Source organism: Eriocheir sinensis, chromosome 21, assembly GCF_024679095.1.
Source record: "Eriocheir sinensis breed Jianghai 21 chromosome 21, ASM2467909v1, whole genome shotgun sequence".
Lineage (NCBI taxonomy): Eukaryota > Metazoa > Arthropoda > Malacostraca > Decapoda > Varunidae > Eriocheir > Eriocheir sinensis.
The window spans coordinates 2,553,094-2,578,724 of NC_066529.1; the positions used below are offsets into that span (position 1 = coordinate 2,553,094).

General features: G+C 46.4%; 1 protein-coding gene and 1 long non-coding RNA gene across 2 annotated transcripts in view; both read left to right on the forward strand.

The window, feature by feature from the left end:
• LOC127001427 (uncharacterized) overlaps nucleotides 1-19,400 on the forward strand; it is a 94,925-nt gene extending 75,525 nt beyond the window's left edge. The window contains 11 exon segments of the mRNA XM_050865955.1: nucleotides 1-100; nucleotides 102-436; nucleotides 6,812-7,037; nucleotides 7,428-7,565; nucleotides 7,954-8,159; nucleotides 8,719-9,015; nucleotides 9,259-9,528; nucleotides 9,982-10,136; nucleotides 12,524-12,565; nucleotides 13,313-13,432; nucleotides 13,590-19,400. The exon segment at nucleotides 1-100 is cut by the window's left edge and continues 51 nt beyond it. Of these exon segments, the coding sequence (XP_050721912.1) occupies nucleotides 1-100; nucleotides 102-436; nucleotides 6,812-7,037; nucleotides 7,428-7,565; nucleotides 7,954-8,159; nucleotides 8,719-9,015; nucleotides 9,259-9,528; nucleotides 9,982-10,136; nucleotides 12,524-12,565; nucleotides 13,313-13,432; nucleotides 13,590-13,808 (2,108 nt within the window). The 3' untranslated portion in view covers nucleotides 13,809-19,400.
• A 1,403-nt stretch (nucleotides 19,401-20,803) lies between these two features.
• Nucleotides 20,804-22,803, forward strand: LOC127001510 (uncharacterized). The gene is made up of 2 exons (XR_007755312.1): nucleotides 20,804-21,175; nucleotides 21,454-22,803. It is a non-coding gene; the product is annotated as an uncharacterized LOC127001510 (long non-coding RNA).
• The last annotated feature ends 2,828 nt before the right edge of the window (nucleotides 22,804-25,631 follow it).

Here is a 25,631-nt window from a genome sequence, read left to right on the forward strand (position 1 = left end):
GGCTAATGCTGCCCCCACCCCCCACTCCTCGGCCACGCCTCCCTCCTCTCCCTCCTCCTCCCCCTCCCTATCGCCCCCCTCACCACTTCCCCCGCCCCCACACCCTGGGCTGCCGTCCCCTACCCCCCGCATGTCACCTCTATCACCGCCCGGCCCCCGCCTGCATACTCGGCACAAACGCACAATGTACTCACCGTAGATCGCCTCACCACCACCACCACCACCACCTCCTCCTCGCGGACCGCCGGTAACTCTCATGGGTCATTTCCAGTCAGCGTTATTCCCTCCGATAACTCGAGCCACCACGCCGTCGACACCCAAATACAAAGTCCCCTGATGGAGTCCGGCAACGGAGGGGGACGGCGACTGAACGCCTCCCGTGCCGCCAACGTGCTGGGTAATGCTTACGACCTCCAACCCACCGACCCGCACGCAAGTACGTAACGTTATCCCCCCCTCCCCTCCCCTCCCCATCTCTCTCCCTCCCCTCCCCCCTCTCCCCCCCCGCCGCCCATCCATCCATCCAGTCCCCCATCTTCACCCTCACTCCCACCGCCCACGCCCACTACTCCACCCCTTCACCCCTCCCCGTCACCCTCACCCTCCCATGTCTCTCTCACTCCCACTCCACATCCACCACCACTGTAAAACCATCTGCCACATCACTGTAAATTATTGCCACTGTAATTACACCACAACAACCACCACCACCCCTACCATTACCACTACTACTACTACTACTATTCCCACCACTACTCCCGCCACCGGCACAATACATGATCAATTTTAACTCTCAGAAAGAAACTAATGTAAACTAACGTAATGGTTTTCTTGGTTGTGAGTTTGTGAAGTGTGTTTGTACATTCTTAACGGATAAATTCTTGAAGTTCAGAAGTTAACCAAGAGAGGAGGAAGTTTGTGAACCATTTTATAGTAGTGTGAAGTAGTCTGGTTCCTCTGATTAAAGGTCCTGGTTTTTTTTTTAAGTGACATTTAAAAACAAGACCTAAAACTCACTGCTGCAGAGAATCAGAAGAGGAGAATAATCTACGTCAGTCACTCGTTAAATAACCTCACTAATATTATAACATTTTTCCACCAACCAACCAACATCACTTCTATAATGACGTCCTTTCATCCCAATTAACTCCTGCTGATTACATTGTCCTTAATTAAACACCACCTCCACCACCACCACCACCACCACCTCCACCACCACCGCCACCTCCTTCATCACCACCACCACCACCTCCACCACCACCGCCACCTCCTTCACCACCACCACCACCACCACAACTCACCGTCACCCCAACCGTCACCCCCGCCCCCCCATCCCCTCCCCTCCCCTCCCCCCCCCTCCCCTCCCTCTCACGTTGCAGTAGTGCCCAGTAGTAGCTAGCTCCGTGACCCCCCCCCTCCCTCCCCCCTCAACCCCCTTTATCTATCGTTGGTAGAATAGATCGTGTTAAAGTAGATAAGTAAGTTGCCTTCTCTCCCTCCCCCCCCCCTCCACCCTCCACCACCACCACCACCAATACAGCCGCCATCACAACCACCACCACCACCACTACCCTCCCCACCACCACCACCCCGCCCCCCACACTATCCTTTACATCGACTTGCCCACATACTTACCTACTTAAACGCTTACTTCTTACTTATATACTACCTATTACTTACCCTTATCTTCGAACGCTCTCTCTCTCTCTCTCTCTCTCTCTCTCTCTCTCTCTCTCTCTCTCTCTCTCTCTCTCTCTCTCTCTCTCTCTCTCTCTCTCTCTCTCTCTCTCTCTCTCTCTCTCTCTCTATCTATCTATCTATCTATCTATCTATCTATCTATATCTGTTTATCAATATCTTCATGTATTTCTTTCTTTCTTCATTTCTTCCTTGCTTCTTCCTTTCCTCACCCTTCCTTTCTTCCTTGTTTCCTTACTTCCTTTATTTACTTATCTATGTGTTTCAGTCTTTCTCTTTTCTTACTTTTTTCTTATTTTCTTTCCCCACTCTTCCTTTCTTCCTTGCTGCCTTCCTTTTTTTTTTTCTTTCCTTCCTTTCTTCCTTTCTTCCCCAAAAGTCCCGTAACGCCTCGCCGCCTCCAGTTTGCGCACCTTTCTAATCCGTCTCACCTGGTGTGGCCTAAATTACCCCTTACCTGACCTTCACCACCACCACCACCACCACCACATTGTGCTACCCTTGCCTTCTTCTTTCTGTCATGTTTCTTGTGTAATCTATTCTTCTGTTTTCTCTTTCTTTCCATTTTTTTGTCTTTTTTTTATGTCATCCTTGCCTTCTTCCTTTCTTGTGATGTCTGTTCTTCTTTTGTTTTCTCTATCCATTTTTTTGTCTTTATATTTCCTCCTTGTTCTCTTATTGTTAGGTTTTTTGTGCTATGTTTTCTTCATCTGTTTTCTTTTTCTTTTCCTTTTTTTTATATCTCCTCTTTGCTCTCTGTTTTCCTCTTTCCTTTCTGTTTTTTTCCTTTTTTTTCCTTTTTTAACTGATTTTGTTACTATCTATCTAATCTCTGTCCTTTACGTACTATTACTATCCCTTTAAAGTCTTTCATTTCTTTTTCCTCCTTTTTTTCTCTTTTTTAACATCGATACTATTACCATCTCTACTCTTACCATCTCTACTCTACCTCCTACTCCTAATCTCTGTCATATTCCTTCAACATAATTCTCCTTCACTCTCCCAACATATCCTTCTTCCCCCTCCTTTTCCTCTTAACATTTATCGTATTCCTTCATAGTCATTCTCCTTCACTCCCTTTCCCTACATCACCTTCCCTTCCTTCCCCCACATCATCACCATCCTAAACACACCCCTTCCTTCCTTCCTTCCCCCTCTACTTAACACACGCTTGAGACACGGACTAAAGATCATTCACACCACGCTAGAGACACTCCCGAAGGCCCCCTCGCAGAAGTAGGTAAGTCCCACGGAGCCTCATGTGTAGCCCAAAGAGTCGCCACAACTGTATACCTCAACAACCCACCTCCAAGAAGATAATGTCAAAGAGAGAAAAGAGAATGCACCCAAAACTTTGATTCCTTTCCCTCGACCCCATATCCCTTCTTCCACGATCCAACTACTCTCCTCCTGCCCCTCCTCTACCCACCACCTCCTGCCCTTCCTCCTCCTCCTCCTCCCTGATGATGAAAATGATGTTACGTGTTGTTGATAACCTCTGTCTTGTCCCCCTTCCCTCATTCCTCCATCCCTCCATCCACTCCTATCACGACCTCAACCCTCAATAGCAGCCCTTTTCCTCTTCCTTTCCTCCTCCTCTTCCTTCTCCTTCCCATCCTCCTCCTCCTCCTTCTTGCCTGAGTGTGGTAATTCTGCATCAGTGTAGCCAATTCTTGTGACGGTGACTGTGGTGTTCCCCCTCCATGTATTCCTGTGTATCCCATTTGTTTGTTTTTAGTTTATATTATGATGAATTTGCAGGTTTTTTCCGTGTTTTACCTTGACTAAACCACCAACGATCTTCTTCCTCTACCTAGTTCCTCCCTCCTCCTCTTTGACTCTTTTTCTCTTCCTTTTCCTCCACCTCATCGTCCTCAATATCCAACACCCTATAAGAAGAGTTGTATACCATCTTTAAAGGTGTTGAAATCCTCATTTGTTTCCTCCTCATCCTTCTATCCTTATTGTTTCTTTCACTTTTTTCATCTCCCTATATAATGCTCTACTCCTATTTCTTGTTATATTCCTCCTTTTATTCCATCCTCCTCCTCCTCCTCCTCCTATTCTTTGTCAACCGTTTTCTCTTCCTTCTGCTCCTATTCCTTGCTTTATCCTTCTTCTTCTATCCTTAATTTTTTCTTTAATGTTCTACTCTTATCCCTCGTTATATTCCTTCTTTTATTCCATCTAACTCCTCCTCCTCCTCTTCCTATTCTTCGTAACCGTTCCCTCTTCCCTGCTGCTCCTATTCCTCGCTTTATCCTTCCTCTTCTTCCACCAAGCCATCGAGGAGGAAGCCTCTACCCTACCCTGACCTCGTTCTTGTGAGGGAAGCCCCGGAAGGGAGTGAGGCCGTACCGTGGGGTCTGCCAGTGTGTGTTGCGTCCCCCCCGTGTGTTGTGTTGCCTTGCCTTGGCGCCGTGTTGCTTCCTGTGTTACCCTAGCCACGAGTTGCCCGCTATATAGCTTCTCTGTGTCGCGCCCCTTCCCTTGGCATGTCCAATCGTCCGTCCCACACCGTGTCCCGCCGCCGCCCCCTAGAGCTGTAGTCGAGGCATTTATGTGTCCGCTAAGGTCGTGTTGGCCTTTTTTTCAGCTTCCCTTTCTCCTCCTCTTGGCTCGGTTTTTGTTGTAGTTGTGTAGATTTGTACGGCCCACTGCTCCTCCCCCTTCTTCTCCTCCTCCTCCTTCTTCGTCGCCTCCTTCTCCTCCTCTTAGTCCTCTTTTAAGTAACTCACGGTTGTCGTCGTCCTCGTCCTAATCCTCGTTTTTTATTTTGTTTTTTCGAAGTCCTCCTCGCCCATCTCCTTTATATCCTTCATCATCTCCTCCTCCTCGTCCTCCTACTCCTTCCCCCTCTACTCTTCGTCCTCCTCCTCCTTCCCCCTCTACTCCTCGTCCTCCTCCTCGTCGCCCTCATCTTAGTTCAGCTTTTTATGGTTCTGTGTTCCCCTTGTGGTCTCCTTGTGTGTTCATGTACGGTGTTGCCTCCCCGCAGAACAGCTAAGATGAATAATGAAGTGTTTTCTTGATGTTTCAGGTGCAGAAGCCAAGTCAGTGTTGGCTGGTGGTTCGCTTACTTTTACTTTGATAACTGCGCGTTCAAGTCACTAAGCGAATTTTTGGTTCACGTGTCTGCCCTCTTTCTTCATCCCTTCGTTTCTTGCATAGGGTATCCACTGTGTCTTTTTGTTCTCTCTCTGGTCGGTATTGTGTTGCAAGGATGTGTTTCTGGGTATGTTTTTGTTCGGATATTGAGGAACACCTATCTGCGGTTTGTGTTGTGTTAAGGACTCTTTCGCTGGGTTATTCTTTTCTCCATCTTCGAGTTTTTCTTGTTCTTCGAGGAATTGATTTGCCTTCAGTTTTGTGTCGCCTGAACGAAAGTCTCGGGCAGTGGACTTTTTTTTTTTCTTATCGTACTAGTTTGATTTTTTTTTTCTAAGTATGCGAGTTTAGACAATCGGTGGCACTTGTGGTGATGAAGCATGGTCAAGGGGAAGGCGTGGGAGATGATCGAGTAGCAAGGTGAAGTTCCGTTTCTGCTTTCATCTCACGCTCCCTAGATTGCTTCGTTACCTGACTTCGAAACTACTAATGAGTACCGTGCTCCGACGCCACGGGTGCCCACTTGCAAGGTGGATGGGCCTTACTAACTGTCCATTCGTCCTCAGTTTCCATTTCTATGTTTTCGTATAAGTATTTGTATGCCTTCCTTGGTTCCTTGATTTCCGTGACAGACTAACGTGTTCTAAAACTAACTGTCCATCGATCCTCTATTTCCATTTCCTTAAGTAACTGTATGTGTATGCCCTCCTTGGTTTCTTCATTTCCAGTGGTAGACTAGCTTGTTCTAAAACGAGTAGATAGATTATTATAAGACTGCCCTTTCCATCCATCCCCTATCTAGATAATTAGCCTTTTCTCCTCTTTCTCACTATTGAAGCGTGATTCTTACAGCTCTAGGTAAGTCTTGAGGTTCCTATATATCTGGCGTTCCTCTCATGTGGCTTTATTGTTCCTAATTTGTCAGTTCGGTTTGAGAGTTGTTTCCGCGCGCTACTTAACAACTCCTGGTCTTGTTTCGTATAAAGTTGGGTCAAAAGGTATTTCTTAACACAGTCCTTGTGATTTTTCTTAAGGAGTCAAAGCATCTTTTTTGTCCCCCATCTTCATTTTTTCTGCAACAAAATGGGATGCGCGCGTACGAAGGTTTTTGTTGCCTTCTTTTATGGGGAACTGAATTTTTCTCACGTCACTACTTCGCTGATTCTCGTCCAAGTATGACCTCACCGGTTTTTTGCTGATTATACTTGCATTAAGGCCTTTCATTAGTCACTAGTCACATTGATCCACCCATCCCAGCTGCGAACTGTCTCTTCCATCTGTTAGGAGTTCGCGAAGAGCGGTGCGCCTCCTGATGCCCTTCTGGTGGGTCAGGGGGCGAGGCTTGGCTCCAGTGATTCTCGTCGGTACAGTTAGACGCTTCCGCCCTCACATCAACCATTTCCAAAGTCCAAGAAAGGAAATCAGTTGGGTTCTTATGAGTAGTGTTTTAAGTTCATGGTACAGAAGGCTCAAACTACCACCAGGGTCATAAAACTACCCCTGGAACTGCCCACAATTCCTGCGAAAGCCTTGTGTGTTTGGGCGTCGAAATGTTTAAGAGTATGGGACCCACTCTGTCTCCTTCCACCTCTCTGTCAATCTGTCCATGTCTCACTCCTGCCACGATTTATGTCCTTTTAACTGGAAATACTTTAATATCTCCTCTAAACTCTCGTACTGTTCCGTTTTCTTTCTCATCCTAATCGTTGGTTTTATCTCGATGTCCTTCTCTTCTATTCTGTTGTAACTTTTCCAATTTTTCTGCTCTTCACAATTAGCCTACTACTCGATTTGGCACGTGTTGTCATGATATTAGGTACTAGTGTGTGGTCTCTCTCTCTCTCTCTCTCTCTCTCTCTCTCTCTCTCTCTCTCTCTCTCTCTCGTCATTCCTCCGCCCCAATGACCACACCAACAACCCCTCACCCCCTCCCCCTCTCCCCCTAACCTTCCTGCTTCTCCCCCTAACCTGCCTCCCCTCCTGACCTGCCTCACATCTCCACCAGGACACACGCAGCTGCCGGCCATTCGCCCCCCCGTCCTGCACTCGACCTGCCACACGGTGCTGCAGGGCTGCAACAAAGACCCCGTGTGCAGGACCCTCCTCGACCCCGTGCTGGCCGTGTGTGACGCCAACAACTGCAACCGAGAGGCGTGTATGCAAAAAGTGCAGACCTTCTACAGGAACGTCGTCTTCAAGTGGGCTCTCAAAGTAGCATTCTGTCTCTGCATGTAAGTGGCTTGGCAGGACGTGTGTGTGTGTGTGTGTGTGAAGGGAGGGAGAGGAATGAGGCCCCGCAGTGCGCCAGTAACGCATCGCTGCCTTCCCCCGTACTCAGAGCCGCTGCATTCAATGTCTGTCACTATATTGTCGCTCGCACGTAGCGCGGAAATGTTCTTTTAGTTATGTTTCATTTGTTTGTTTTTTTATATAAGGGAGTGAAAGATGGGGAAGGAGGGAGTCGGGAAGGTCAAAAAGGATGACCACGGCTGCTTTAGTTCATCAAAAGCCGTGATTTCACTAAGGGTGGGGAGAGAGAGAGAGAGAGAGAGAGAGAGAGAGAGAGAGAGAAGGTACAGCTCTTACCTTCCCTCCATCACCCGTGCCTCCCCTTGCTACAGGAAGAGCAGCTCAGAAAAGGACCGGTGTGTGATGGCGCAGGAGAAGCTCCACCCGTCCTGTGCCCGCAAGCCCGCCGGCGTGGCTCCCATGCTGTGCAACCGGCTCGCTGCCGCCTGCAAGGATGACATTACCTGTAGGTGAGTCACGCGTCCTGCTCGTCGTTCATCGGCAGAAAAAAGGCCGGTTGATAATGAAAGAAGTATCCTACATGCTGCGCACCGATAAAAAAACAGGAAAAGATTCAAAGGCTGCATTTCCCTTCGCCACATCTTCTTATGTCCGTCCTCTATCATATCCCAGTTTTTGAAAGGGCAGTTCACTCAGATTTCATCCCAGCGATTCTATTCTGAAGACTTTTATTATTTTTTTTAATATTTATATGTCTCAGTCTCATTCTGTCTCACCTCCAGGAGTTTGCAAAAGGTAAATCTTTTGCCCAGCCCTTATCCTCTCTGTCCTTTGTCACATAAGTGGTGCAATGGTATTGTAATTTTTTCGAGCTAACTAAACCTCCTCCCTCCTCAGGCCACGCTTGGAGTTCTACGAGCAAACCTGTGCAGTGGACAGCGACACACAGCGCTGCGCAGGCTCTACGGCTGAGTGTCGCCGCGCAGTCCTGGGCATCCTGGGTACGCAGCTGCGCAACCTGTGTTCGTGCAACGCCTCGGATCCCCGCGAAATGTACACTTGTATGGACTGGCAGCGCATCCTCTGGTACAACCCATGCATCGGTGAGTCCAAGCAAGAGTACACTCCACACGCCAGCTGGCCCTCCTGCCCTTGGTTCACCAAAAACGTTTTCATGCTTTAATGACTTACTGTTCATTATGGGAACACTGATAATGCGACTGAGACTGAACCACACCCTGGGCTTCATTTCTCTTGTTGAAGTGAATGATCCTACTGAAGTGTCTGAAACTGAAGAAATGGAGTTGTCCTACGCCAAACTCGACTCCGTAGCAGACCAGTTTACCCTCTCAAGACACACTCATTGTCTTGGGCGACTTTAATTTTACTTACACTGGCAGAGTGGATTGAGCAAGTTGATAGATCTTGCCAGGAGATACTTAGGATGCCAGAGAAACCCCCGGGTTTAGCTTTGTAGGTTGGGTGAGGCGACGCATCCACCAGTGCGATTTATCCTTTAACACCGTCAAAAGCTTCATTCCTTTAGTCATTTAATACATAGTTTACTAGGATGCATATTCTTAAATGGAGAGAGAGAGAGAGAGAGAGAGAGAGAGAGAGACTCATTGTCTGACTTTCTGTCCTTTCTCCACGCTCTGCCAGTCGAGTCTCAGACAGACTACCACCGCGAGATGCTGAAGCCGTTGGGCCCCGAGGCGGAGGTCACCACCACTCACAGCATGTTCTTGCCCACCACCGTCACCATGGATGTAATAGACGGGGCGGTCAAGGACAACGCCAGCCCCTATGATCCGGCCGTCATCCACCCAACCTCCTCCTCACCCTTCCACACCCCACCCTACACCTTTCCCCACTCCACCCACTACCCGTTCACCCTCCCATCCACCACCACCACGACCACCACCACCACCACCGCAGCCACCACCACCCTGCCGCCCAGTAAGTATCCGTACTCGCGCACTGTTCATGAAAACTTTGCTCATAAGCCCCGCCCTTACCGGACCAGCAACTTCAAATAAGCCTTCACATTTCCCTGTATCCAGCAATCACATATAGTCTGAGGCTGATAGGATTATGTCTTGCCAGTGGACGTGTCAATAATATACATTCAATAGAGAGTCCCAGCCCTTGTCCCCACACAGCCCTGCCACACCTACGCACTCATATGCTTTGCCTCCTCAGAATACTGCGAGAAGAGACACGCCAACGATGACACGATAGACTACATCGAGGAGGGCTGGGGCAAGCGCTTCTACAAGGGCGAGGAGTGTTCGGAGCTCTGCCTCTGTCACACGGAAGAGAAGCTGGCGTGCAGTGTGCTGGAGTGTGTGGAGGCGCGGCCCTGCGAGACTGACTACGCAGTGTATACCCACGCCGCCCCTGCCTACCAAGCCGCCCGTGGGGAGTGCTTCTGCTACTCCGGTGCTTTCATCTGCGTGAGGCCGCCCAAAGGTAAGTGTGTGTGAGGGTGTGGTGCTGAATCCTGTTACTGTTGACTCTTCTTCTTCTTCTTCATTACTACTACTACTACTATTACTGCTACTACTACTACTACTACTACTACTACTAAAGAGATTATAGAGTATAGTTTCAGTTTCCTTACATTTCTTACCTTGCATATGAACCCCGGTACTGTACAAGGAATTTCCGTAGTCTTTTGCGTTTGGCTCGGAAGCTCACAAACCCGAATGAGACAAACCGAGGAACTTGCCCTCTCTTTCCACGGCAGAATATTAGGTGTAGGAACAAAAGCGGGAGAAGAAGAGAAGGAGGAAGAGGAAAATGAACAAGAGCAGGAGGAGAATCAATAGGAGTAGGAGCAAAAGAAAGAGGAGGAGAAGCATTAGGAACAAAAACAAGAGGTCTTAATAGTGGCAGTAACTTACATGTGTTTGGGTGTTGCAGGGAGCTACGACCTCAACTTCGGGGTGTATCTGTTCCTGGGCTACAGCAAGGCGGAGGAGCAGCTGCTGAGGCCGTACACCAAGCTCTCCCTCGTGGACGCCGCCATGAACAAGCTGGGAGACATCGTGCAAGAATCCAACTCCATTATCAACGGGGTGAGTGGCCACGAGACTTTAGCCTATTCCTCTTCTTTTTCCTCCTACTTTTCATTTTTCTTCTTGTTCCTTCTCTTCTTCTCCTGTTTCTTCTCCTTCTCCTGCTCATCTTCTTCTATTGTTCCTACTCCTAATATTCCTCTTCCTGCTCCTGTTCCTTTTCCTCCTTTGTTTTTCCTTCTCCTGTTTTTGTTTATACTCCTAGATTTCTGCCTCCTACTCCTGCTCATTCTCCTTTTTTTTCCTTCTCTTCATTTCTTCCACTTTTCTGCTTGCTCATGTTCCTATTCCTCCTCTTTCTCCTCCTCCTTCTGCTCCGATTTTTGTTTCTTCTTTCTCCTAATCCTCCTTTTCCTACTACTTTTGTTCTTTCTTTTCTTTCACCGTTTCTTCCTCCTCCTCCTCTAGTTTTTCTTACTCCCAATCCTCTTCCTCTTCCTCCTCCTTCTCCTCGTCTTTATCTCACTCCTACTCCTTTTGTTTCTCATTCTTACTTATCTTCCTTCTCCTACCCCTTATCTTACTCCTACTCATTCTCCTTATCTTCATTCTCCTCTTCCTCGTCTTCGTGTTCCTCATCTTCCTCGTCCTACTGTTGCTTCTGTATCTCTTTCTTTCCTTCACCCTTTCCTTATCCTTCTTCTTTTCTCTCTATCCATACTTTTCCTTGTTCCTCTACCCGGATGCAGTTTCTCAGCAGCTTTCTTTGGTTTCTCCTTTCATCATTTTTTTATCTACTCTCCCTCTCATCTCCAGTCTTTGTTGCTTTGCTTTCTATCTTACTTTCTTTGCTTTTCTGCTTTCCTTTTCTCCCTCTGTTGCGCCTCTTTGCTCATTTCGCCTTCTCGTAGCTGTATCAATAAATGTCTAATAGCTAACTGTATAGGTCTATTAGATTAGTTTAGAACATGGGCGACTCACACCTGAGTTCCGCTTATCACTTAACATCTGTTCCTATAGAGTACTGAATAACCTTGTAGCTAGACGGATTCTCTTAAATGCTTCCATGAGTTTATTGATTTGCAAATTCTAATAGTTTTGGCTTGACTAGACCAGTAGTGACACAGAAGAACACCATTAACTATACCATGATGGAACTAACACTCTATTAACCCTATGACAAAACCTTGGGTGCTGCTAAAAAAAAAAACTAATGATCATAATATCGTGTTAGAACAGAGTCTCTAGGACGCTTCATGATAGACTAGTGTAGCTGTTTATTTGTCATTATATATTACAATCATTAATACTTATTTTGCTGCTCAAGGCATGGCTGAAACAGAAGGAAAGACCCCCAGTAAGTCAGCCTTCCCGTGGACTCCTTCCTGCTTGGTCACAGTGTCGCGTGCTACGTTCTTTCCGTGGCTTTCCCGACTTTTCCTTTCGGTTATTATTATTTATTTTTGTCACGTGGCAGAAACACCCCATTCACTGACTTGGTAATACTCTGCATGTCCCTTTGCGGTCCCATGATAAGAGGAGGTGAATCTATAAGCACACGTGGACTTAACTAACACTTACTCAAACGAAACTCAACCTTAATATCCTTTTTCAACTACATTCAGCCGGATTATTCATGTTTACCTTATTGTTGTACAGTCCTTGGCCCTCTCGTTTTGTCTAGCACATCAGCAACATTCAGCATAGGTTATCATGGCAATGCTGATTAGTAGCTCTCCCCTGACGGACGGCATTTGACTGAAGAGAAAGGAGTCCCCGGAACTGATGTAACCTAAAGCAACTCCACCTCATCCTGGTATCCTCCTACGACCCCTGTATATCATTCTGTTCCTCCTACAACCCCCTTCACATCGCCCTGTTCCTCTTCCAACCCCTTCACATCATCCTGCTCCCCGTACAGCCTCTCCATATCATCCCTCTCTTCCTCTGACCCACTCTTCTTGATGCCTCTCCTGTTGCTATACTTCTCCCTTCCTTCTTCCCATCCCCCTATCCATTTTCTTCCTCCCTATCTACGTCTCCTTCTATTTGTTTATCCTTCCACCTATTTTCACCTTCCCCGTACTGTAGCCTGCTCCCTCTCTTGCTTTCATGGACTTTCTTTCTAACCCCTCTACCTCGGTATTCCTACACTTTCTCTTGCTTTATCTATTATCTGTTACTCGTCATCCAGTCATCTGCCTTCCCATCTTCTCTCCCTCATCACTTCCCTACCTTTCCTTCGCCTCCTTCACGCTCGTCCTCCCTCATTCCTTCCTTCCTTCCCTGCTCCCCTCTGTTACTCCCATCCACATCCTCCTCTTACCATGTTCCCTTTCTTCCTTCCCCTCTTCATCACTCGCATCCTCTCTCGTCCCCGCTCCCCTCTCCCTCCATCCCTCCCTTCCTGCAGCAGTAACAACCTTGTCTCTACACCTTGCATGCAGCGTGACCGAAGAGTAAGTGGCCCGGACTTCCAACACACCAAGGTGCTTATGTGTTCCCGATCCCGCCTTCCCTCGCTGCGCCTCGCCCCGACCGCTCGACACCGCACATACCCGTTCTGCCCCAGTCTTACACTAGTCTCCCCTTTCCATTCCTCCCTCCCTTCCCCACTAATGGTCTAGAGTAGCGGGAATGTTGCTGCCTAAGTCTCCATAAGCCTTGCTCGTGCTTGTGGAGAATGTTGTTAGATTAGCACGGAGTTTAGTGTGTTTGCTGGGGAATGTTTTTTTGTATTTTTTCGCGTGTTTCGGCGAGGCAGGGCGAGGTGCGTGTGGCGAAGGAAGGCACATTCGTGTTTTGTGCTCTTGTCACTTTTTCTCTTCAGTTTTAACTCTTTGTAGTCTATTTTTAAAGGGGAGATTCTAGTGTAAGTTTGTATTGAAAACTTTTGGATGCTCCTCAGTTGAGTGTGCCTTGTCTAATGCATTACCATGATATATCTTTTTTTCACGAAGTAGTCAGTCAGAGGGACAGGAGGCGGCGACGGGCCAGTGTAGGCCGAGAGTGGCTCCCTGCCTGGCCACAGCCGCCTAGGTAGATGTTGTAGTGGGGTGGTGAAGGACACAAGCTAAGTCTCAGCCACTCTTGAGTGGTCCTCGCTTGTATTAAAAAGATATATCAATAAAACTAACATAGACGGATATATTTATTTGTATTCGCCAATAGCAATGTGTCTAAAAGTGAAATGCTCTTTTGGCAATGTCTCACAATGCTTGTTCTTCCATATGAAGTCATCGTGTCGGCTGGATCGGATGCTGCACGTCAACGAGAACATCATCCTGCAGGCCACGCTGGAGGAGTTCGAGGACTCGCGGGACAACATGTCCTTTGCGATGCTGCAGCGGGAGAAGGTGAGTGTCGGGGGAGGGGGAACAGAAGGAGGGCGGCACGTGCCGGCTCATCAGACTTACTGGAGGTGATCACAAAGTCCTCATGTGTTGTACCTTGACTTGGCATGTGACAGTGTCTCCAGAGCGAGATAAACAATCAAGTTTTTTGGTCCTCCAGGAAGCCTGTGAAGAGATAGTGACGGAGCTGGGCCAGAAGATCAACTCGCACGCCCGGGAGGTGCGCGAGGACATGGCGCTGTCAGTGTTGATCCTGGCGGAGGTGCAGGTGCACATGCCGCCCGTGCCGGACGCCGCCGCATTGTGCCGCTGCTCGCCACACCTCCTGCTGCTCCTCGCCACCTTGGCTTCGCTACACCACACGCTGCTGGCGTCCTGATACAAGTGGCTGCCTATGCTTTCAGTTTATTAGAGTTGCCTAGGTAGCATTTTGTTACTAAGTTGTGCATTTGTGAAGTGCATGATAAAGTCAGTTGCCCCAGAGCGGGCGAAGGAAGCACCTTGTGGCCAGTGGCTTCTACGGACCCTGTCAATCTTTGTACCATTTTTTACCTCACCAAAACGCCTCACCGGCCTCTGGCCAGTCAGTCTATGCGCCCCGCCGCGTCCCTCAGGGGGCTCCACGCGGGCCTGCGGTGCAGGAGACACCCTTACAGAACATTTTGCATGATTCGTTCATTCATCGATCAACATTATTGATGATTTTACAAGTACGACTTTTTTTCCAAGAACATCATGAAACTGTCATGTGCATAAGAACATTTTTTTATGATTTGTTAGACACTTGGATTCTCTTGAAGTGGTTTACATGGGATGTGTTAGTGAAGGAGGAGGGAGTGTTGGTGGCATGCTCACTGCCTTACTGTACCATTCCCTGAGCCTCGGAGACCCGCCTTCGCGGCCCCCGAACGCTCTCACCCGCGGTGGATCATTTTGTTCTGTTGGTCACTCTCCATTTGTTCACTTCCGCTACCACCAGCATGCAGGGGACCACACAACTCTTTCTGCCAAGTTGACTTTCAGTAAAATACTCAGCTAAATTATGATCATCCCTGGAAGTAAGATTGCTGTATGAATAGACTGCCAAGTAGACCTCGGAAGCCCCTGTGGAGGAGAAAGGTTGTGTGCCTCAAGGTTGGTTGAGCCGTCCAGCAGGGTGACCTTGGGAGCGGCTGGCGCCCCCACCCAGACTGACAGACACACGAACACGGCACACCAGCCACACTCACCGGACAGCCACTGCTTCACACTGGACACTTCACGACGCCAACGCGACAGGCTGTTGGCGACGATGATGCGGCTTTCCTTGTTCCCTCGAGACATGACTGTGCTGGACAGAGTGATCGTCAGCACGCATTGCCTTATAAATTTTGTAAATGTTCCACTCACTCCTCCCTTGGAAGTGTTCGATGGCTGATAACTGTGACGCCAAGAATCACCGTCACCTTCCCCGGACCAGCAGCTTCCCCGACCCGCCGTCTTGTGTGTTCTTTTGTGTTTCACGCAGTTTCATGTTTAATCTGCCGTAAACAATATTTCAGTATTTTCACTGAGTTTCAGAGTTGTTTTTTTGTTTATCAAACAACTATTAAGTTGGTGAAATAAGTATAAGACATTTTTATTACTAGATAGGCTGTACATTGTGTGCAAGCTTGTCAACGTGAAAGTGTAAACTGTGTACTCAGCAAACTGCTGCACACCCTCGCCCCACGGCGCTGAGCAGCTGTCCGGCCGCGTCCATCACGCCAGGCTTGCCGTCTCACACTGCCTTGAATAAATAAATGTTTAATATAGTTCCCCTTGCAACTGTAACCCTCTTATTGGCGAATATCTGGCTAACCATGGCTGGGCCCTGATGCCACAGCCACAGACGACAACACGTGGGCGGCGCCCCCACGCGCCGGTCCCCTGGCGGCCGCCGGGACAGCCTCTCCGCCGTGGCGCGCGGCCGTGCGTCTGCTCATGTACAGAAGTTATCTAGTGTCACTACGGTGGGTTTTGCTGGCAGTTTACAAAAGTATGATTCTTTTGAATTAAAGTTATGTTTTTTTACCTGCTCATAATTACTTTTCTTGGTTGGCGCGTGGTAGTTCACGACCCTGCAGGGAAGGGGGCTATGCCCCCCTCGGTGCCGCCACTGGCTGCTGCAGGGCGCGGACTCACCGGAAATACATGTAAATTGTTGAAATGCGATATTTTTAACGTGTTGGTCCTTCGAGAAGGGGCAGCACACGTTAGGGGGAGCCACGCCCCCACTGCCTCGGCGCGGCGTGCCCGGCCAGTGGGAGTGGCGGCTGTGCCCCGAGGAGGGTCGTTGCCTGACGCCATCCCGGCCAGAAGTGGGCAATTGCCTCTTTCATTATTCTGTAAAGCAGATACTCCTAAGTGAAGCAAGTTGTTGTTGGAGCAGCACAAAAGTTTATTGAAACATAAAAAGAGATAGCCTAAATGTTCTGTAAATATTGTAGTATAAATATATATATTGTTATGTACATGGAAATGTACAAGTTCACGTTGAATATTGTATTAAAAGATACAGAGATGTGTACTGTACTTCTCTACTCAAAAGGTTTCACTGGAAAAGCCCGACACTCACTCGGCGACACTCACCACGTACCCTCACTCGTGACAGTAGTGCCCACACACGAGCCGGCCGTCCCCAACGACTGCCGCGCTGCTGCTATTCCTACATCAGGCAAGGCTGCTTGTCTACTGGGACGTGCACCTTCCACTCTCCACCTTCACACTCGCCCTGTGCCCCCACACCTGTACATAGTGCAGGACTCGGCCCCGCTGCGGCGCAGCCACGTTCAGCCTCGGACACGCAAGGCCTCGCAGAGAAGATTAAGCTAACTTGCGGAACTTGCTTATATATATATATATATATATATCTATATATATATATATATATATATATATATATATATATATATATATATATATATATATATATATATATATCAGACTTGAAACACAGTAAATAATTTTTTTTTATTATTGATGACAAGATATGTCAGCCCCGGCGGGAAGATAAATTCGTGGCATCCCTCTGGTGGCCGTGACCGCGCCTTGTGTCCACAAGCGTCAGCAACTTCGGAAACTTTTTTCTGATCTTGCCAAGGGAAGGGGCTGCCGAGGCCTGAGCGGGGCCGAGTTCTTTCTCCACGCTGGCACTAAACAACGGTACTCGCCAGTGTCTTTCCTGTTATACCTTTTCCCATTTTCTTCCATCATTATTTGTTCCTTAATATCGACTCTCCTGTTTCCTCCTCCGCCGACGCTCGTCCTGGAGGTGTTGGTGCACACACTGCCTGCCGCTGCCGCCTGCCAGGCCCGCGTCCTCGTGTTCCACCGGTCAGGGTTATGCTACGTGGTGATCTATATAATCGTTTCCTCTCGTTTTCCTCGTCCTTGAGGATTGCATGTTTGTTTTGTATTTAACGTTGCCGTAAGACTGCGCTTAGAAAGAAAACAAAGGACGAGAGAAAGAGCCGAGCCACTGCCTCGTGTGGCGGCCTGAATGCCACATCTTGGCGAGGCAGTTCAGGCAGTGGTGAACGAAGGGTCGCGGCCGCCAGTCACCAGGAAGAGTTTTGTTTAATATTCGACATTTCTTGGTAATACGTTTTCTGTATTTTGTACTGTGAGCTTGTTTGTTTTTGTGCTGTTAGTTACTAAAACCCCATTGCCATTATTATCATTGTTATTATTATTATCAATATTATTATATCTTATTACTATTATAATATTATTATATATTTATTGTTATCATTATTATTATTTTATATCATTATCATATAATATTATTACTATTATTATAAAAACATTATTACTATAATATTTTTTTTTATTATTATCAATATTATTATAAACATGAATTTATCAATATTATCGGTATACCCAACAGTACCATCAACTCATCGTTTACAATCAATACAACCAATATTTTTGGAGATTTCTCATCTCATTGCATCTGGGCACCACTGAGGAAACGCGACCCTCACTAAGTTCTCCCCAGCGACGGACATTGGTTAGTGGACAAGAAATTTGCTGCGGCTGTAGATGCCACGCGGACCCTGGCGTTCGGGTTTCGGCTTTGCGACTTCCCATGACTTGTCTGGCTGAAGTGGGAACGAGAATTTAATGAGCTCAACCGCGTCCGCCTTCCTTATTCGTGTAGTCACCCACACACGCACAAACACATCCGGTCGCGTTGAACATCCTGTGGACACTGCTGGAGAGCTGTTAACTTGTACATAAGATGATAGTTAAGTGTGTCAACCGGTGTGTCTTGTATCTTTAGCGAAAGCCATAAATTCGTGGACACTTTTTCTCGTTTTCGTGGGAAGTGAAGCGTAAAGGTGTGTGGGAGGTGTTAACACAGGTGGCAGGTGTGGGGAGAGTGTGAAGGGATGTGAAAGATATGATAAGTATATGTGTGAACTTGACAAGCGTGTGGTGGGGAGGGGGTAAGATTGGTGGTAGGTTCATTCACTAATAATTTCGAGAGGCTGGATACCCTTGCGAGCTGTTTGCCATAGGCAGGCCCGCCCGGGTGGTAGCACTGGTAGGTGTGTGAGTGATGTATTCTGGGATGTGGCAGGTGTGTGGAAGGAGAAGACAGGTGTGGTAAATGTGTGCTTGGATGTGACAGATGAATAGAGGGCAGACACTAGCGGCAGGTGTATGGAGGTGAGCCACGTTTCTTTAGGGGGCATGCATGTGTGTGTTGGGGGCGAGGTAAGGCAGGTGTAAGACAAACCAATGAGTGCTTTCAGGAGTAATAGCAAGTGTTAGTTGAGCCAGGTTTTGAAAGTTGTGAATTAAGAGTTAAGGTAGAATAGCAAAGAAAAAACTTATGAAGGGTGTGAGTGTGTCATTCGCCATGGTTTGATTACACACGGACCAGCAAGACCAAACCAGTGCCCTCCCCGAAAGATATTGGGGCTCAAGTGACATATATTTGGGTACGGCTGGAAACTCACACCCACACACACCCAGGAAAACCTCGACCGACACTCAGTACCAATTCACTATTATGTGGACATGGGGCACGGATAAAAAGGAGACTGCCCATTCGTTTCCATTACTCATAGGTATCGAACCCGGGACCTCTCGTTTCTGAGCCGAGCGCGCAAACACCTATACTACAGAACTCCCTGTGTGTGTGTGTGTGTGTGTGTGTGTGTGACAAGTTATCCCAACAGCGTAAAAGACCTGACAAGTTTGTAAGGTCCCAAGCGGAAGTGTTCCACGTTGGGGACACAAAACGTCACTTTCCCTTGCGGCAATCATTAATCCGGAAGACGGACACTCGCTCTCGGCACGCCAGGGTCCGCGTGAGGCCGGGCCAAGGGGAGAACTTTTCTTAAACTATTTTTGTATCGAGGTAAGAAAGAAAAGAGAAAACAATCTGTGACTGTAGTATTGTCTTCGCCTCATCGTCTCCCTCTCTCTCTCTCTCTCTCTCTCTCTCTCTCTCTCTCTCGCAACCCTCGCCTTTTAAGTATCTGCGGCGGTGCGTGATAAGGTATCGGTGTCAGCCTGTGATTTACTCTGCATATCTCTTAAGTAATTTACGTATGTCGAGGGTTCCTCTCTGTTAGGTCTTTGGTGTCGAGGAGAAGAGGACACACACACACACACACACACACACACACACACACACACACACACACACACACAAACCGTAGGCGACGATGTTCTCTCTGAATGAAATGCTTGAATCTCCCTATTTTCATGTTTTTATTATGATTATTATTCTCATCATTGTTGTTACTCTCATGATATAAACCTTTACTCCTGTCATTCGCTCTCTTTCTCTCTCGTTTTCTCTCATCTCCTTTATGAGTCTCAAAGTCATTCAGCCAAACTTGATTTTCGTTTCTAGAACAGCATTGTGAACTGTGTTGTAAAAATGTCCCATTGATGGCATGTTAAAATGTAAAAGAAATAAATCCTATCGTTTTGCTATAAAGGGTTGTTTGTTTCCTTTTTTTATTCTTTTTTCTCAACTGGTCCTCAGCCGAGTGTAGCTGTCAGCCAGTTTCCTGGGCTGGTGGGGTAGAGGGTGGTAGGGTGTGGGCCAAGTGTGTGGGGGGGGGGGGGAGGACGAATGGGGTGTCAGGATGGGGGTCAGGTGTATGGGAGGGGGAGAGGTCGTAAGGGGTTGTAGGATAGGGGTCAGGTGTAGGGGAAGATGGGGGAGTACGTAAGGGGTGGTAGGGTTGGGTGCATGGGGGAGGACGTATTGGATGACGAGGAGTTAATGTAGTCGGGTTGTTCTGCATTGTTCACAGCTCTCAAGTTACGAAAGAAACTAAATGTATATGTGTAGGTATCCGTGAAGTGAGATTGAATAAGATATCCATTTTAAGCCTTTTGAATTCATCCATATAAGTGTACAGCATAAAGAGTTCCAGCGGCTGGCAGATGGCTGTGTTCAGGGTTGTGACGTCACGGGTGGAGGTGTGACGGGGAATCGGGGATGCCCAGCCACGAACTGCCGCCAGAGGTCTCAAGTCATTTGTCCATAAGCTGCCGTGGTGAGTAGACGTGTGTGTGTTTGTGTATAATTACCTACTATCCATATCAGACCCTATGACATGCCGTTTTGCGCAAATATCTTTCAAACGAAGACTCGGATCAGCATGGTGTTTTGGCACATTGTTTCACACACTCCGCTAATTTTTTACGCTATTGTGCATTGCCAGATGCGGTTAATTATGGCGTTTACTCCTGACTGTGATGGCAAAACCTGCGTGAACAGGTGAGGCGTGACGTATTTGTGACGTGTATCCACCAACTATCTGTGTGTGAAACAATCTGTGCCAAAGCACCATGCTGAGCCGAGTCTTCGTTTGAAAGATATTTGCGAAAAACGGTATGTCATAGGGTCTGATACGGATAACAGTTACCTAAGTATTTTATTCAAAACTTTGCAAGTCGTTCTATTCCCCAAGTTTTCAGTAATAGATCGCTTACATATCTTTGGTGTGATCGGCAACAAGTCCACAGTCGTTAGCTAGTCATTGTTTAATATTTCCAACGACAATGAGCAGCAGACTGGTCATTTTTTTAGTAAATGGGTACCTTAAAACAGTAGTTTATTCCGTGGTCAAACCTTTGTTTTCCCGATGTATGCTTTGCACGATCATCACCATAAAGACTGGGTGGGCAGTGGATGGGGGAGCCCCGCGGGCAAATATTTTAATGACTAAGCGGTATCAGGCACCAGCATGCTCACTCTTAGAGGGGTGCTTTAGCCCTATGGTAAGTAAGTGGCAGGTGAATATTGAAACGCAGTTTGAACTTTTTTTTTCACAATTATCAGAGGTTAAAAGAACTTTTTCAGCATCGGTTGTTACGCTGCCTCCTCTCCTGCACTGGCGGAGGCTGTGCTGCACAAGAAGACTGAGCATTGATATAGTCTCCTAAGTGCGACAGGATGATGGAAGACAGTGGCGGCGCCGAGATGTGGGAGGCCGCGAGGTGCGACCAAAAAGATCGCTCGTTGTGACAAATTTCCTTTCTGCGCCGGGAATGATATAAGGGTAGAAAAGTTGGGGGCTGAGGAAGGGACAGGAGGCGACAATTTGGCTCTGAACTTGCCTCAGTATCAGCCTTAGTATCCGACTAACCTTTCTCCCGTCCTCATCCTCCACTGTAATATCCTTCTTCATATGACTTGCTGAGCGGGAAGGGACTGCCACTTTACCTCGAGGCCTTCACACCTGGCCACTCAAGGTGTGTGTGTCACCCAATGTTTTGCATAGCAACATATAACCTCTATAACTATCTTATCTGCTCTGATGCACTCTTTACAGACTCACCCACCAGTAGACCTGAGTAATAGTTATGAAACTCATTTTCATATAGGTTCATATCATAATTGCATATCATATCCATATAGGGAGCTAACCATGTGTGGTTGGCTGTGACCATAGGCTTTTTTGCGTTGGTGGGAATGTTGCTGAAAAACATGTCATAAGGTACAATCAATAATTTATTAAATCACTTTACAGTAGAAGCCTGATGCTGCTGGAGTGGTCTTCCTCAGTGCTCGCTGCTTTTGACGGTGCTGAAGTCACAGGCAAGAGGAGAAAACAGTCAAGCACCACACATCCAAGTAGCAACCCGGTGTTTAGGGGTAGTAGGAAGCAAACGCTCAGCTACTTCACAGGTCCAGTAGCACAACAGCCTAGAAAGTTATGATCAGTGAGGCAGCAAGAATGGCAGCCTAGCTATGACCTTCAATGCAAGATGACGCCACTATAAACACTATAAAAACATTTGAAAATAGCCCATCCCAATCCTTTCAATGATATTCTAGTGAAGGAAGAGTAAGTTTACCAAGTTAGTTAAGTCTTAGGGCCATATCAAACATTTCATCACTCAAGCATACATTTGTCAAGACTTTCGTAGGAGGGTGGTAGTTTTCTGACCCAGGGGTAGTTTGCCAAGACTTCTGTATACTATTAAAGTGAAAAACAAATTAATGCATTTAACTTTTTTGGCCTTTAGAAATCGATTTGAATCAAAAGGAATGTACACTTTGACTAGATTGACTAGTCAGAAGTGAAGGTTCGTCAGGCAGTTAGCAATGGAGCAGCCAGGAGAGATATAATTTTAAAAGCTTTAGTCATATAAGGGACAGTATAGCAGAGTGACTTTGTATCTAATCCTTTCAGCTATATGTTCAAGCAATTAAGTTGAAAATTTAAACTAGTGAATATTTAGACATGATTTTAACAGCAAGCAACACTAAAAATGAAGACCAGTGTATTATTATCAAATAAATTAATCTTTAGTGAATGTTCTGTCTCTAACCTCCAACACTAAAGACAAATGGAAGAGTTAGTTCAAATTTAGTTTCAACAGAAAGCAACACTAAAATTATAAAGATTAGTGTATTAACCTCTAAAAAATAAATAATAAATCTAAAGTGAATATTTGTTTATAACCACCACTAAAAAATGCAAGTTCAACAAATCCACCACAAGCCTTCTTAAGATAAAAAAAAAAATCTATTGCTTTAATTATAATCTTTGAAGGTCTAATTAACACACTTCTACACTAGAGATCTCACTGAAAACACCAAGACATATCCACCACTAGCCTTCCTAAGATAAATATAAACTAACCTATATTATATGCCTATTATAATCATTTGAAGGCCTGACCAACAAGATCACTCCTACACTCGACATCACTGAAAACCAAAGTACTAACAAATCCACCACTAGCTTTGGGAGATATAAAACGGGTAGACAGAACTTTATAACTAGCATATTTGAAGGCCTGACCAAAAGAATTATCATTCCTATACAGGATATCATTAAGAGATTGTGTATACGAAACCAAAAAATAATTACATAGGAAGGAATGGAAAGACCAAAATTATACTTCAGAAATGAAATAAGGATAAAGAATGGAAAGGGAAGAAACGAAGACAATGAAAATAAAAGCGGGGGGGAGGGGGGGGGGGAGGCAGGCTTAAACGATACTTCAAGAACCCTCCGGAGAAAAAGCCATCACCTCCCCAAAGAAAAAATTAAACAAAAAAAAAAAAAAGTAAAATACTTAAATTTCTTGCACTTCGTTGGGGGGTCTTTAGACTTTGACGGAGCAGCTCAGAACAACAACCATGTCATCCACAGAGTCTTATGGGGAATCGTCTTATCGGTGATCAGGTTGAGAGGTGCTGGAAGGCAAGGGAATGATTAAATAGTGGTAATTGTGATTAAATATTGGAAATTTTGATTATATTGCACTGCAGAGAAAAGCGGAGCAAGTGGAAGAGTGGATGAGGCAAGAGGTGAAGGAGAAGTGATGTGGAGAGTGGAGGCGACATGTTGAAGGTATGAGAATGATTTAAAAAGTGGAGTGTGTGGACTATAGCACTGGAGAGAACGGAGGAGCAAGTGGACGGGTGGAAGAGACCTAAAGGAAAGTAGGATCTGACGAAGAAGGTGGAGTCTGACATTCTGGAAGGCAAGAGTGATTAAAAATTGGAGTGTGAAGGAAGTTGCACTGTGGGGACTAAAACTATGATTAAATAAGTATCTGGAGGTGGAAGACAGGTGGAGAGAACGAAGTGGATAGGAGAAAGCCAATGAGAATTAATACTCAGCTTAGTTAACGCAGCCTCCTCTTCCAACTCCACCACTGAGCCGACTCCTTCCCTCTTCAACGGTTCCTCGTATAGTAAAACCACTGATAGCTTCTAACCTTCCTCCTCTCCTCCTCCTCCTTCATAGCCCCTCCATCTCCCCTTTCCCCTCCTACTCCTCTTTAATTAACTATGGAACTATGGCTTAAAATCACCTCCACCTCCTCCTCCTCCTCCACCTCCTCTTCTCGTTCACCTATTCTCTCTTTCTGCTTGTTTTCCCTTTTCCCCTCCTCCTCCTCCTCCCTTAATTCTTTTCTTTTTCCTCTACCCTCTTTTTATTATTCTATTTTCTCTTCCTTCTCATCTTCTAGTCAATTTGAAAGTGAAAAACTACTACTACTACTACTACTACTATTTATTCCAAGAAATTTACGGAGGGAAGAATGTTATTTATGTGTATACACTAAATAATAATAAATACAACACAGTGAATATATATAACACCATCCTCTCCATATTGTAGTAGTATAAAATTAATATGAACTAGCAATCCGCCTTCGCGGAGTTCGCCCCCCCACCCCCACCCCCCCACCCGAGTCAAGGGTCGAGACTCCGAAGCAGATAAATACTGCTAACGATGTACTACAATTTAGATACAACGTAATTGAGACGTTGATAAATTCGGGACTAAAATATAAATTTAAGGCTAAGAACAAGTGGAAGGGAAATTCTGTCATATTTTTGGGGGGATGTTGACCAAAGCAATTACACAAAACAGTTTCGACAAAATACAAAGTTCAGCTCATCAGTGACAGCACTTACCACCGGCTTGAAACTTCAGTATAGTTGCCCCACAGAGGATGATCCAAGAACATAACTGCCTCAGCAAACACGGTTAACAAATAACAATACTCAACAGTAGGACGGAGGGGACAACAACAACAACAACAAAGACAACAACAAAAACAACAACAGCAAAAATAATAATGATAATAATAATAATAATAATAATAATAATAATAATAAAGCACAACACAAACACACACACACACACACATTGCGAGCTCTGTGCTCTTCCGTAGGAGAACCGCTGGCTGTCTCGAGAGAGACCCGCCGCAGCAGACCAAGAGGTGAATTACACACACACACACACACACACACACACACACACACACACACACACACACACACACACACACACACACACACACACACATTTCATGATAGATCAAAAGGAACCCAAAACATGCATACATTGGGTTAATAACTACCTCACGACCTAATGAGTTTTAGATCAATAAATGTTGCAGTAGGTATTATATATGCACAGTAGCCATGTTGTGAATCGATAGTTCTGAAGGTCGTAAGAGAGAGAGAGAGAGAGAGAGAGAGAGAGAGAGAGAGAGAGATTTCTCCAGTCAATATTTTCTTTGCATAAAACAACTGGCTTCCTCTTGCGTGTGTGGCGGGAGGTGCACGCTACCTGTATATCCCTCCCAGCCGGCCACCCGTGAACACTGTCACCTCAGAATGGGTAATGTGCATGAACAAGCGTGACTCCCCTTCCTCTACGCCACGGGATGTGCACATTCAGCGTGGGTTACAGCTAGAAAAAGAAATGAGCGTTCAACCTGCCACGGATATAGAATAATAAGGGAATGACAGTATTGTTGGATTAGTCTGGGCAGATGAGGTTTAGCATGAATGTCTGCACGGAAAGTACAGTTTAAAGCACATGAGCAAAAATTACATTATAAATTCATGCCACGCAATCAGAAGAATGTGTCAGCTGCTAAAATTACCATGAGGAAGAACAGTTACTTGGCATACGAGTCAGCCAATATGAGCTTAGGATGTTGTCTTCTCCTTATCTAGCCCTATACTAATGCATTCACTGGAGTCGAAATGAAAGAAGACCGGCAACCCGCTTTCTATTGGCCTTGCCGCTGCCTATCCACTCCACTGTGAATAAGTAGGCACTCGAGTCCTTCCAAGTACGTGGCTGTGCGTATCGTATCTCAAATGATAAGGAGCAGCATGTTTGAAACAACAGTGGAGAGTTTGAATAATGATAAGGTAATCCCGAAT